At 44.8% G+C, this 14,089-nt stretch overlaps 1 protein-coding gene across 7 annotated transcripts in view; it reads right to left on the bottom strand.

The window, feature by feature from the left end:
• Positions 1-14,089, bottom strand: part of IPO11 (importin 11) — a 1,123,558-nt gene that overhangs the window by 748,280 nt on the left and 361,189 nt on the right. For all 7 annotated transcript variants that reach the window (XM_063963049.1, XM_063963036.1, XM_063963028.1 and 4 more), the window contains exons 8-9: positions 13,965-14,013; positions 10,419-10,489 (exon numbers count right to left, since the gene is read on the bottom strand). In XM_063963049.1, coding sequence (XP_063819119.1) covers positions 10,419-10,489; positions 13,965-14,013 — 120 coding nt within the window. The remainder of the gene's footprint in view (positions 1-10,418; positions 10,490-13,964; positions 14,014-14,089) is intronic.

Below are 14,089 nucleotides of genomic sequence, written 5' to 3'. Positions count from 1 at the left end.
TTGGGTCCTTTCATAAAACCTTAACAAATACACAAAATATAAACAAACAAACAAACAAACATAGAAAAAGTATACTACATAGATAATTCAACACCCAGGACAATTACCAGTGTGAAAACGTGACCCATTGAAAAAAGTTTTTTCAAAGACCAGGCTAGGTCCTATAGTACAGGCTATATAATGAATATAAAACGCCTCAAATCTTCCTAAAATAATTAACAATAGTCAAAAAACACATAATAATTTAGGTATATCCCTAGATAGGGAGGGAGGGGTAGGAAGGAAGACTAGAGTGCAGTATTTCCTAGCAGGGGTATGCCAAGGATTGTTATATTTCTATACCTAAATACCCTATCACCATCCAAAAAGACAGATTAGCAGTATTATGCATATAGTCATAAAGATGTCAAATAACACATATTTTTCTATATATGCCAGATATCCAAGAACCATAACTTTATTAAAGACATATAATGTCACCATTCGGGGTATAAACTCCTGGCCTGTCAAGGTAAGTACAATCTCCTGCATTCGATGGCATCAAATAGCCACACAACGATGATTAGTTAGACATTAAATAATGAATTCATCCAAAATTTAAAGGAGGTCAATGTAAAAGGGATAACGACAGTATAGAAAAGCACATGCATATGAATCAGAGTAGGGATCTGCTTTTGACCATGTTGCTCGTCAGCAGAGAGTCCGTTAAAACCGATGCATGTGGTTAAAAAATGTCCCACGCATCTGCTGTAAGCCCTAAGATTGGGGCTGATGAGAGTGCGGAAAGTTAGTATAGATAAGAGGATAATGCCTCTCTATAGAACTTAAATACAATTTAACATAGAAATATATCCCAGATCTAGGGAGATCATTAAAATATCAAAACATAAATGTGTGAACAAATGTATACACAACATATTCTCAGGCAGCAGCACTTTATAGTGGCATTCACTGCCAAGTGGCACATGCCCGATGAGTGCAATCAGAGCATTGGAACGGAGACCATTTCCTTTTCCTCTTTTCTCTTACATTCTCCATATAGAGATTTATAACGCTGTGGAATACCTACTAGAACAAGATGTTCAGTATGAAATTATATTCAGGGTATATTAATAATACTTATTCAGAATTTCTGGATATTACGTATATTTTTTCTCCACATTAATTCAGTGTGGAAACACCTGTGCATAGACCAATCCCCTCTTTTTTCTTTCTATTCACAGTTCCCAGGGATGCAGTGTGCGGGTGCCAGGGTGACATCATTACGTCACACGCGATGTGAGGAGCCTGGGTGCTAGTTGGATCTAGTTTGATCCAGCCGGCGGTGGCGCTGAAAGGAGAAGCAGCCAGCAGGAGGCCATGCAGCGTGAAAGCGGGAGACGTGACTGTGGGGAAAGGGAGGACTGAAGATAGGCAGCGTGACAACTTGTCAGGTAAGTTATGCAAAGGGGGGTTTCTTCACAAGGGGAGGGACGATCTGCAAAGGGGGGGGGGGGATCTGCACAGAGCATGGTATCTTCACAAAGGTTTTTTTTTTTTTACAAAAGGGGGGGATCTGCAAAGGGGGGGGGGGGGGTTGCACAGAGGGGGGTTATTTGATGTTGCACAGAGGGGGGTTAATGCTATTTTTAAATATGCGCATTATTATTGGTGTTATTTGATGACGGTAGATTACCGGTATGTAAGTGAACAAAAAGTAGATCCCAGGTCCCAAAAGTCCGGCCACCCCTGCTGTATTAAGTTCTTCTGTTTAAGTATGTTTATAATAGAACAAAGATCAGAATAATCACGAGATTAGGCGCCAGTGAACCTATTGGTGAATCTACTGTTTTTAATGAATTAAGTCTCCATTGGGTGAAATACATGACATCCAGTTTGTCCACCAGGTGTCGCTTTTGAAAACCACCAATGCACATGTGTTAAGACTCCATTGTAAAGTCAAACAATGTTTGGAGTTTAAGAACTACTTTTTTAGATGATCTCTACATTAAGTAGAAATTTGAACACTGACACAGATTGGCTCAGCATCTCCAACGCACACAAAGAAAAGCACAGTTCAGAGTTCTACATAGTTCTCTAAAAGAAAAAAAAATCATTACAATCAGCAATGGAGTTGGGACACAAAGCACTATAAAAATTAAAAAAAAATTAGCAACATTCAACCATAGCTCCCTTGGCATAGTGGTATCACCGATGCCTGTGAGCTAAGGTTCGATTCCCACAAAATAAACACTTGTTTTGTATATTTGTGTAAAAATTACCATCCACAGTTTTTTTCTAATTTTGCCAAAACAAGTTCTGTCATACTCTGTATACAATCTCGGACATGCACACAGATATACAGTCAAATTTGGAAAAAAATCTGTATGTGCTACTTATTACACAAATTTACAAGTTTGACTTTTCAAATTCCAAGAGTGTTATCTTTATGAGAAAGAGTTTAATATACTTCTCCCCGGTCTTTCCCATTGCTTTAATAGGCAACTTCCCCCACCTCCAATCCCACTCCCGTGAGATTTATGATTTCACGGATTGAGTATACTGCTTAGTTAATGACAGCATGAGCCATTCATTTATATACAGTAGAATACCGGACATGGTGTGTTTTTCATTTACTAAACAGAGCACCCAGTCTGTGAAATCATGAGTCTCACAGAAGGTGGGATTAGTGGTGTACGAGGCTGCCTATTAAAGCAATGGGCAGGCCCGGGAAGAAGTGCAGTAAACATAAAGATAACACTCTTGTTATTTGAAAAGTAATACAGTAAACATAAAGATAACACTCTTGTTATTTGAAAAGTAATACTTGTATTGAATACTTGTGTAATAAGTAGCACTCACGTTTTTTTCTAATTTTGACTGTATATCTGTGTGCATGTCTGAGTCTGCATACAAATATGGGCAAATTAGAAAAAAACTGTGGATGATAATTTTTACACAAATATACAAGTGTGCTTTTCAAATTACAAGAGTGTTGTCATTTAATACATAAAGTTATTAAAAAATAAGATTTTACTTACCGGTAAATCTATTTCTCGTAATCCGTAGTGGATGCTGGGGACTCCGTAAGGACCATGGGGAATAGACGGGCTCCGCAGGAGACATGGGCGCTTTAAGAAAGAATTTAGATTCTGGTGTGCTCTGGCTCCTCCCTCTATGTCCCTCCTCCAGACCTCAGTTAGAGAAACTGTGCCCGGAAGAGCTGACAGTACAAGGAAAGGATTTTGGGAATCCAGGGTAAGACTCATACCAGCCACACCAATCACACCGTATAACTTGTGATAACTTTACCCAGTTAACAGTATGAACAATCACAGAGCATCAGATAAACTCTGATGCAACTATAACATAACCCTTATTTAAGCAATAACTATATACAAGCATTGCAGAAGAAGTCCGCACTTGGGACGGGCACCCAGCATCCTCTACGGACTACGAGAAATAGATTTACCGGTAAGTAAAATCTTATTTTCTCTAACGTCCTAGTGGATGCTGGGGACTCCGTAAGGACCATGGGGATTATACCAAAGCTCTCAAACGGGCGGGAGAGTGCGGATGACTCTGCAGCACCGAATGAGCAAACACAAGGTCCTCCTCAGCCAGGGTATCAAACTTGTAGAACTTTTAAAGGTGTTTGAACCTGACCAAGTAGCCGCTCGGCAAAGCTGTAATGCCGAGACCCCTCGGGCAGCCGCCCAAGAAGAGCCCACCTTCCTTGTGGAATGGGCCTTAACTGATTTAGGCAGCGGCAACCCATCCGCAGAATGAGCCTGCTGAATTGTGTTACAGATCCAGCGAGCAATAGTTTGCTTTGAAGCAGGCGCCCCAAGCTTTTTGGAAGCATACAGTATAAACAAAGATTCTGTTTTCCTGACCTTAGCCGTTCTGGCTACATAAACCTTCAAAGCCCCGACTACATCCAGTGGCTCGGAATCCTCCAAGTCAGTAGTAGCCACAGGCACCACAATAGGTTGGTTTATATGAAAGGATGAAACCACTTTCGGCAGAAATTGTGGGCGGGTCCGCAATTCTGTTCTATCCGCATGGAAAACCAGATAAGGGCTTTTATGTGACAAAGCCGCCAATTCTGACACAAACCTAGCCGAAGCCAAGGCTAATAGCATGACCACCTTCCACGTGAGATATTTTACCTCCACCGTTTTGAGTGGTTCAAACCAGTGTGATTTCAGGAAACTCAACACCACATTAAAATTCCAAGGTGCCACTGGAGGCACAAAAGGGGGCTGAATATGCAGCACTCCCTTTACAAACGTCTGAACTTCAGGCAGAGAAGCCAGTTCTTTTTGAAAGAAAATGGATAAGGCCGAAATCTGAACCTTAATGGAACCCAATTTAAGGCCCAAAGTCACTCCCGACTGTAGGAAGTGAAGGAAAAAGACCAGCTGGAATTCCTCCGTAGGGGCATTCCTGGCCTCACACCAAGCCACATATTTTCGCCATATATACGGTGATAATGTTGAGCCGTCACATCCTTCCTAGCCTCTATTAGCGTAGGAATTACCTCATCCGGAATGCCTTTTTCTGCTAGAATCTGGCGTTCAACCGCCATGCCGTCAAACGCAGCCGCGGCAAGTCTTGAAACAGACAGGGCCCCTGTTGCACAAGTCCTGTCCTAGAGGCAGAGGCCACGGGTCCTCTGTTAGAATTTCTTGCAGATCTGGATACCAAGTCCTTCTTGGCCAATCCGGAACAATGAGTATTGTTCTCACTCCTCTTTTCCTTATGATTCTCAGCACCTTGGGTATGAGAGGAAGAGGAGGAAATACATAGACCGACAGGAACACCCACGGTGTCACCAGTACGTCCACAGCTATCGCCTGAGGGTCTCTTGACCTGGCGCAATATCTCTGCAGCTTTTTGTTGAGGTGGGATGCCATCATGTCCACCTGTGGCAGTTCCCACCTACTTGCAATCTGCGTGAAGACTTCTTGATGAAGTCCCCACTCTCCCGGGTGGAGGTCGTGCCTGCTGAGGAAGTCTGCTTCCCAGTTGTCCACTCCCGAAATGAACACTGCTGACAGTGCTAGTACGCGATTCTCCACCCAGCGAAGAATCCTGGTGGCTTCTGCCATTGCCACCCTGCTTCTTGTGCCGCCCTGGCGGTTTACATGGGCCACTGCAGTGATGCTGTCTGACTGAATCAGCACTGGTTGGTTTCAAAGCAGAGGCTCCGCTTGACTCAGGGCGTTATATATGGCCCTTAGTTCCAGGATATTGATGTGCAGACAAGTCTCCTGACTTGACCACAGCCCCTGGAAGTTTCTTCCCTGAGTGACTGCCCCCCATCCTCGGAGGCTTGCATCCTTGGTCACCAGGACCCAGTCCTGTATGCCGAACCTGCGGCCCTCGAGGAGGTGAGCACTTTGCAGCCACCACAGAAGAGACACCCTGGCCCTGTGGGACAGGGTGATCAGCCGATGCATCTGAAGATGCGATCCGGACCACTTGTCCAACAGATCCCACTGAAAGATCCTCGCATGGAACCCGCCGAAGGGAATGGCTTCGTATGACGCCACCATCTTTCCCAGGACTCGCGTGCAGTGATGCACCGATACCTGTTTTGGTTTTAGGAGGTCTCTGACCAGAGTCACGAGCTCCTGAGCCTTCTCCTCCGGGAGAAAAACCTTTTTCTGGTTTGTGTCCAGAATCATGCCCAGGAAGGGAAGACGCGTCGTAGGAATCAGCTGCGACTTTGGAATATTCAGAATCCAGCCGTGCTGTCGAAACACTTCCTGAGAGTGTTCTACGCTCCTCGCCTTTACGAGGAGATCGTCCAAGTATGGGATAATTGTAACCCCTTGCTTCCGAAGGAGCACCATCATTTCCGCCATCACCTTGGTAAATATTCTCGGTGCCGTGGACAGGCCAAACGGCAACATCTGGAACTGGTAATGACAGTCCTGTACCACATACCTGAGGTACTCCTGATGAGGTGGATAAATGGGGACATGCAAGTACGCATCCTTAATGTCCAGAGACACCATAAAATCCCCTTCCTCCAGGCTTGCAATGACCGCCCTGAGCGATTCCATCTTGAACTTGAATTTCTTCAGATAAATATTCAGGGATTTTAAATTCAAAATGGGTCTGAACGAACCGTCCGGTTTCGGTACCACAAACATGGTGGAATAGTAACCCCTTCCCTGTTGAAGGAGGGGAACCTTCACTACCACCTGCTGGAGATATAGCTTGTGAATTGCTGCCAACACTACCTCCCTTTCCATGGGGGAAGCTGGCAAGGCCGATTTTAGGTAACGGTGAGGGGGCGTCACCTCGAATTCCAGCTTGTATCCCTGAGACACAATTTGTATAGCCCAAGGATCCACCCGTGAGCGAACCCACTGGTGGCTGAAATTTCGGAGACGCGCCCCCACCGCTCCTGGCTCCGCCTGTGGAGCCCCAGCGTCATGCGGTGGATTTAGTGGAAGCCGGGGAGGACTTTTGTTCCTGGGAACTAGCTGCATGGTGCAGCTTTTTTCCTCTACTTCTGCCTCTGGCAAGAAAGGATGCACCTCTGACTTTCTTGCTTTTTTGTGAACGAAAGGACTGCATTTGGTAATACAGTGCCTTCTTTGGCTGTGAGGGAAAATATGGCAAGAAATTTGACTTCCCAGCCGTAGCTGTGGAAACTAGGTCCGAGAGACCGTCCCCAAACAATTCCTCACCCTTATAAGGTAACACCTCCATGTGTTTTTTAGAGTCGGCATCACCTGTCCATTGCCGCGTCCATAGTACCCTTCTGGCAGAAATCGACATTGCGTTTATTCTAGAGCACAGCAGGCAAATGTCCCTCTGGGCATCCCGCATATATAGGACAGCGTCTTTGATATGTCCTAGGGTCAGTAAAATAGTCTCCCTGTCCAGGGTATCTAACTCCTCAGACAGAGTATCTGTCCATGCTGCTACAGCACTACACATCCAGGCCGAAGCAATTGCTGGCCTCAGAAGAGTACCAGAATGTGTATAAACAGACTTCAGGATACCTTCCTGCTTCCTATCCGCAGGATCCTTTAGGGCGGCCGTATCCTGTGACGGCAGGGCCACCTTCTTAGATAAGCGTGTCAACGCTTTGTCTACCCTAGGGGAGGATTCCCAGCGTAACCTATCCGTTGGCGGGAAAGGATACGCCATAAGTAATCTTTTGGAAATCAGTACTTTCCTATCAGGGGAATCCCACGCTTTTTCACATAACTCATTTAATTCATGTGAAGGGGGAAAAGTCACTTCTTGCTTTTTCTCCCCAAACATATAAACCCTCTTGTCAGGGACAGGGTTTTCCTCCGATATGTGCAATACATCCTTCATTGCCATAATCATGTATCGGATGGCTTTAGTCATTTTAGGCTGCAACTTTGCATCATCGTCATCGACACTGGAGTCAGAATCCGTGTCGACATCTGTGTCAACCAACTGGGATAGTGGGCGCTTTTGAGACCCTGACGGCCTCTGAGCTGTAGAATCAGACATGGGTTGAGACCCTGACTGATTATCCAACCTTTTTTGCAAGGAGCTTACGTTATCATTTAACACCTTCCACATATCCATCCAATCAGGTGTCGGCGCCGTCGGCCGCGACACCACATTCACTTGCACTTGTTCTGCCTCCAAGTAACCGTCCTCGTCAAACATGGCGACACAACGTACCGACACACCGCACACACACAGGGAATGCTCTAATTGAGGACAGGACCCCACAAGGCTTTTTGGGGAGACAGAGAGAGAGTATGCCAGCACACACCCCAGCGCTATATAACCCAGGGATTACACAGTAACTTAGTGTTTACCCAGTAGCTGCTGTTTATGATAATTTGCGCCTAAATTTATGTGCCCCCCCTCTCTTTTTACCCTTTCTCTACCTTGATACTGCAGGGGAGAGCCTGGGGAGCTTCCTCTCAGCGGAGCTGTGGAGAGAAAATGGCGCTGGTTAGTGCTGAGGAAGAAGGCCCCGCCCCCTCAGCGGCGGGCTTCTGTCCCGTGTCTGTGTAAATAAAATGGCGGGGGCTCGTACATATATACAGTGCCCAGCTGTATATATGTGTCTTTTTGCCAAGAGGTATCCTAATTGCTGCCCAGGGCGCCCCCCCTGCGCCCTGCACCCTACAGTGACCGGAGTGTGTGGGTAGTGTGGGCGCAATGGCGCACAGCTGCAGTGCTGTGCGCTACCTCATGTGAAGACAGGAGTCTTCTGCCGCCGATTTCAATGTCTTCTTGCTTCTGCCGGCTTCTGACTTCTGGCTCTGCGAGGGGGACGGCGGCGCGGCTCCGGGAACGGACGACCAAGGTTAAGATCCTGTGTTCGAACCCTCTGGAGCTAATGGTGTCCAGTAGCCTAAGAAGCGCAACCTAGCCGCAGTTAGTAGGTTTGCTTCTCTCCCCTCAGTCCCTCGTAGCAGAGAGTCTGTTGCCAGCAGATCTCTCTGAAAATAAAAAACCTAACTAAAATACTTTCTTATTAGCAAGCTCAGGAGAGCTCACTAAAAGCACCCAGCTCTGGCCGGGCACAGATTCTAACTGAGGTCTGGAGGAGGGGCATAGAGGGAGGAGCCAGTGCACACCAGATAGTACTAAATCTTTTGTTAGAGTGCCCAGTCTCCTGCGGAGCCCGTCTATTCCCCATGGTCCTAACGGAGTCCCCAGCATCCACTAGGACGTTAGAGAAATACGTAATATAGAATATCTTTGTGAAAATCCTATATTAGATAACACCTGACGCACCAAGCCCCCTCAGGTTATGGAATATAGGGATAGCAGGTTGAGTGAAAGACACAAAATGGACACCACTCAGCTATCAAATGCACACACAGAAAGTCACAGTTTGTACAATGCAGAGGTTATTACTGACAATAATACTGCACTGGACTAGCTTACACAGCTATATAACAATAGATATAACAGTACACAGTAAGAACTGGATGTATATCACAGGGTAATTGTACTAGGAAACCCTGACTAAGTGCACTCTTTCTTAACTATCACTGTCTAAAAGGCAGGTAGAATACTTAAATCTCATGTAACGTCACAGCGCTGACAACCAGACGGCTTTACATAGGAGGAAGGAACCAGGAACAGTGAGCTGAGGTATAATGGCGCCGCAGACACTGACAGGGAGTGAGGAAAAGACAGATATGCAGCTCCAGGGCGGGAACACTTGCTAGAAATGGCGCTCTGGGGGAGGGGCTTCAGGTCTAAGCCTTATCCCCTCGCAAAACCACCGGGTACTGTGGGCGATATAAGAATTGGTTTAGAGAGAAAACCTGACCTGCGCCCATGCCCTGGTGATCTAGTGGGATCGCCTGTATCCACAGTGTCCACCGCCAGCGCGCGTGGCCCGCCTCCCACTGACCGCGCCGGATCGCGATAAAGACCGAGTCCCACAACCGGGACCCACTTACCACCTCCTGAAGCGCGGCCACGCGATCCTGGAGAGTCACAGCCATGTGTGTCTAACGTGAAGAAAACCAGAGCCTCCGCTGTAGGTACCCGGCAACCAGGGCTCGGGAGTGTACAGCGCCGCTGGGGGAGAGATGGAGCTGCAGCAGGCAATGTCTACTGACATCCAGCACAATCTGTGCCTCTGCTGCAGCCCTTGTAGTCTTCTTTTTAACTCAGAAAAAGCTTTTTCTAGAGCTGCTGTGAGCAGCTCTTCCTGTCACATGCTTGCACTGCAAGCACCAACTACAAACTGAGCTCCTGTGCACGGAGGCGGGGTGATATAGGAGGCGGCACTATGCATCTTGGGAAGAAGGTCAAAGCTTTTGAGCCTGTTGGTGCTTCGGATCAATATCCTACTCTACACCCCATTGTCCATTCCTTGTGGAGCCCAGTGTACCCCGCAGCAGAAATCACATTTAAGAGACATCCTCCCACTTCCCCATGCTGTATCTGCAACAAGACCACAGAACAGCCCATGCCACACATAGCAGGAAACTTCACATGAAAAGCTGAGAAGAGGGAGAGCTGAAGTGTGAATTATGTGACAACAGAAAAAAGGGAATTGCTAGTGGTAATTGTACCTCTCCCACTCCATACTGCAGACTATTATATTTCCAGAGCAATTGAGATGAAGCACAGACCATGAATGCAGCCACATCAAACGAAAAGGTATTTCTAGAAGTGCCTGCACCTTCCCCCACCTCTACAAACCGTGGGCCATTTTATTTTCAATTGAATGATAAAAATATATTTCTGAAAGCAAAGCGCAGGTGCCAGCTGTAAAGGCTCTCATTTGTACTTCACTTAAATGGACTTGCAGAAAGATCAGAAAGAAGGAATTAGCAAATTGACAAGACAGCATGAATTAAACAGATACGGATCAATCTTAACTCAGCGAGAGATCAAGTGATATCATTGAGGTGAATAAACGAAAATATCTTCAACTGAATTTGCTGACGTCTTACCACTTTAGTAAATAATATGATAATCTTTTCCATCCTCTCCCTGCATACATGTTCAGCTCCAATACCTCTACCTAGAACACAAAAAGCCAAGTAATGCAAATAAAAAATCTTCATGCTGAAGTTAGAGCTAATATGTTGTTTCTTCAGTCTACATAATAAAAACACAAAAATTATAGGAAAGACGTAAATGAGCATTGTACTGATAGATCACAAACCACCCATTACTAATCTGAGTCCTGGCTTTCTCATTAAAGAGGTCTATTTACTAAGCTTTGCATGGAGATAAAGTGGACAGAAATAAAGTATCAACCAATCAGCTCCTGTCATTTTTCAAAAGCAGACTGTAGCATAGGAGCTGACTGGCTGAGACTTTATTTCCGTCCACTTTATCTCCATCCAAGGCTTAGTACATAGACCCCTCACTTACTGATCAGAACATTTTGTAGTGACACATCTACATTTTGTCAATAAACTGGATAAATAAGTAAAAATCAGTCTTAACTGGTAGGAAATTCCCACAAAGGGCCCAGGGAAGTTTTAAGCAGATAACTTTTTTGTGTTGTGTTACAAAATGCATTAAAGCGTACAATATATTAACACAAGATAACACAAGATATAAAATGTCAACATGGCTTTAATGTTGACATTTGATTTTAGAGTAAGAACATGGTTAAGCTGCAGTTAGAGTTAGAGGGCCTTATTCAGACTTGGCCGGTCGCACACTGCAACCTTACACATTCCAGCCGTATTGCTGAAGGATGTGGCTGCACTGTGATGGACAGTGGTGGGCGATTGCGGGTGGCAATGCTGTGATGCAGGCCGAGCGGAGGCGGGTCAGGTACGCTTATGGGGCAGCTGCGTGACGTTACAAAAAGCCGCTCCGATTAAAAAAATGGCGTCGGACCGCCTGACAGCGCAGCCAGACTGCGCTGCCAAGGGTCAACCTTACTTTGAAGGGTCTGCAATGTAAGTGCGGATGCATCATGAGACAGCGCCATACATGCTGGGTGGTCTCGAGCATGTGAGGAGATGGGCACATATCTTGCTGCATATGCAGCGATCAGCGTCAATCTCTGAATAAGATCCAGAGTGCGGTTAGGATTAATCCTGAAAACCTACAAACAGTGTCAGTCCTTGCACAGGCTACTTGCAGGACCCTAACACCTGGAACCAGGAGCAGTGCGTCTAAAGCTGGGTACATACAGACCGATATATATCAGATATATTGTGAGCCCGCCAGTGGGTGTACACCCCTGATATGTCTGTGAACGATGTTGTTCACAGACATATTGCATCGCCTGTGCAGCACAGCAAATGGCTGATATATCTGCAGCAGGGTTTGTTTAAATCACCTACAGGCGCGGTGATGTGACTTCTTAAAAAAAGCCTATTACACTAAAAAAAACTAGTGTTGTTATTCAAAATGTTTAATGCTAGTGCCCAGTGCTAACTCCTCCTAGTGTGTGTTTCTCTGAAAAGTACTTCTGCATTTTCCGTTTTGTATTACAGATGTAGCGTGGATCACGGCCTCAAGGGCACATGCTCCAAGGTGGGTGTGCACCTTAGGACACCGAGCTGTGGCCTAGTACGGCACCCATGTATACATGGACGCACGGTACTTAGGCACTGCGCCTTGCTTGCCGCAAATATGGCAAGATTCAGGCTAATTGAGCATGGCTACATCTTTAATATTCAGATTTATTTAATTGTAATAAAGTAATAAGTAGGACTAATGCTTAACATTAATTTGCTATTCTTATTTTCTCACTTTGTATGTTTTAATATGTTTAGTCTATCTACACATATTCAGATGTATTAAGAATAATAAGAAGTAAAAAGTTGTTTTTATCGAAAGATGGAAAATAAAACACATCAAAAGCCTAATAATGCTGAATTATTCATGTTAGAAAGCATTAAAACTTGCTTACTTTTTCATAAAAAATTAATGCAAAATAAACTAGTATAAAACAAAAAAAGGGGTGGGAAAAAAAAATTCACCCCCAACCAATCCTGATCTGCAGATATATTATATTATCTGCCTATGTGTATGGGCGGTCGGCACACTTGCTGCAGGGACCGCCGGTGACTGATATATCAACTGAGCGAATACATTCAAATGCCCGCCCAGTTGTGACTGGCATGACTCATTTGGCTCATGATTGGTAAGTGTGTGCACTTACCAATCATTAGATAGATTGATGGATTGGCTGATCCGTGGGCCAAGTGTGTACCCAGCACAGTTCGGCGAATAGCCCGGTCCGTTGGCCAGGTGTGTACCCATCATAACACAACATGCCGACCACCTGATCAGGGTGCATAAGGCTGGAGAATGAGGAGCACCTTTGAAGCAGCCAAATAGGAGAAGGAACTGAGGCAGCACTGAAACCGGTAAATACACAAACCGGCAGCCCGACTATCAGGCCCTCTAATGCACAACTGTTGGAAGGAAAAATTATTTTGCTAACCATCTGCAGCACAGGCATTAACCCCTACACCACCTAAAGAGTGAACTATTCACATGCTGTATATAGAGGATTCACTACAGCGTGCCAGGAGGCTCACAACGGGTTTGTGCTAGTACTTGTTAGCTTTTATCCTGACATATATTTATCCATCTTGACTTTAATTGTTTTATTAATGGCTATATCCCTTTTTAACTGTTTTTGCTGCAGAATATTACTGTGCGATTATGTTTTTATAATTTTAATAAATTGTTATATTTACTTGAATGATCCCTAGTCCATATACATTTATATAGATGCATCTGTGTGCCAGGGAAAACACCATTATATATCTATCCAGGGTTAGGATTAAGGTTACAAACAGTTGGGATTTGCAGTTTTACAACAACTGAAGAGCCACAGGCCCATTCAATGCATTCATTTTTCCCAACCTAAACCTGTGGTTCTATATGGCCTTCAGGCACAATTAAAATAGCTTGCATGCTTATTCTAGATTGCCATTTGTCCATATCGGATCTTACATGCTGACAGTGTCAAAGTTTAATTCCATTATTGTACTGCCATAGAGTCTAGTCTGCATTAGATACATAGCCGGTAGACTAATAGACTGTCAGAAATGTATGCTTTGGAGCAGTGCCTGTGTTGCTGCAGGATAATCACCAGACACTTATTTCTTGGCTTTCCTAAGAAGAGTGAGATAGAGAGCAAGAGGGAGCGCGAGACCGATTAATGAAAGTATGTGCTCTTATTCAGCATAAAGTATTAATAAAAGAAAGCAAGTAATTACTTAAGAGAATAAACTGAAGTAAGCGAGTATGCCAAGAACATTCGAAACAATGGCCCAAATGTATTAAGCCTTAAAAAGTGATGAAGTGGATATGGATAAATAGAGATAAAGTACCAGCCAACCAGCTCCTAACTGTCATTTTTCAAACACAGCCTGTGACATGGCAGTTAGGAGCTGATTGGCTGGTCATTCATCACTCTCTATCCATCTCCAGTTTATCACTTGTGAAAGATTAATACATTTGGGCCCATGTTTGCTATTTTTGGTGCAGAGGGAAGGGGTACAAGAGATACTTACTGCATTCTAAAAACTGTCTCAAACGGTCAAATACTGCATGAAGGAAGCCCTGAAAGATAAATGATTAGATCAATTACGTCATACAGCATATCTTTCATGAGGAAGAGGAAGATTATATGACGATA

Source organism: Pseudophryne corroboree, chromosome 1 (genome assembly GCF_028390025.1).
Source record: "Pseudophryne corroboree isolate aPseCor3 chromosome 1, aPseCor3.hap2, whole genome shotgun sequence".
NCBI classification, from domain to species: Eukaryota; Metazoa; Chordata; class Amphibia; order Anura; family Myobatrachidae; genus Pseudophryne; species Pseudophryne corroboree.
Note: the sequence above shows the minus strand (reverse complement) of the source record. Positions and strands in the feature narration are given on the sequence as shown.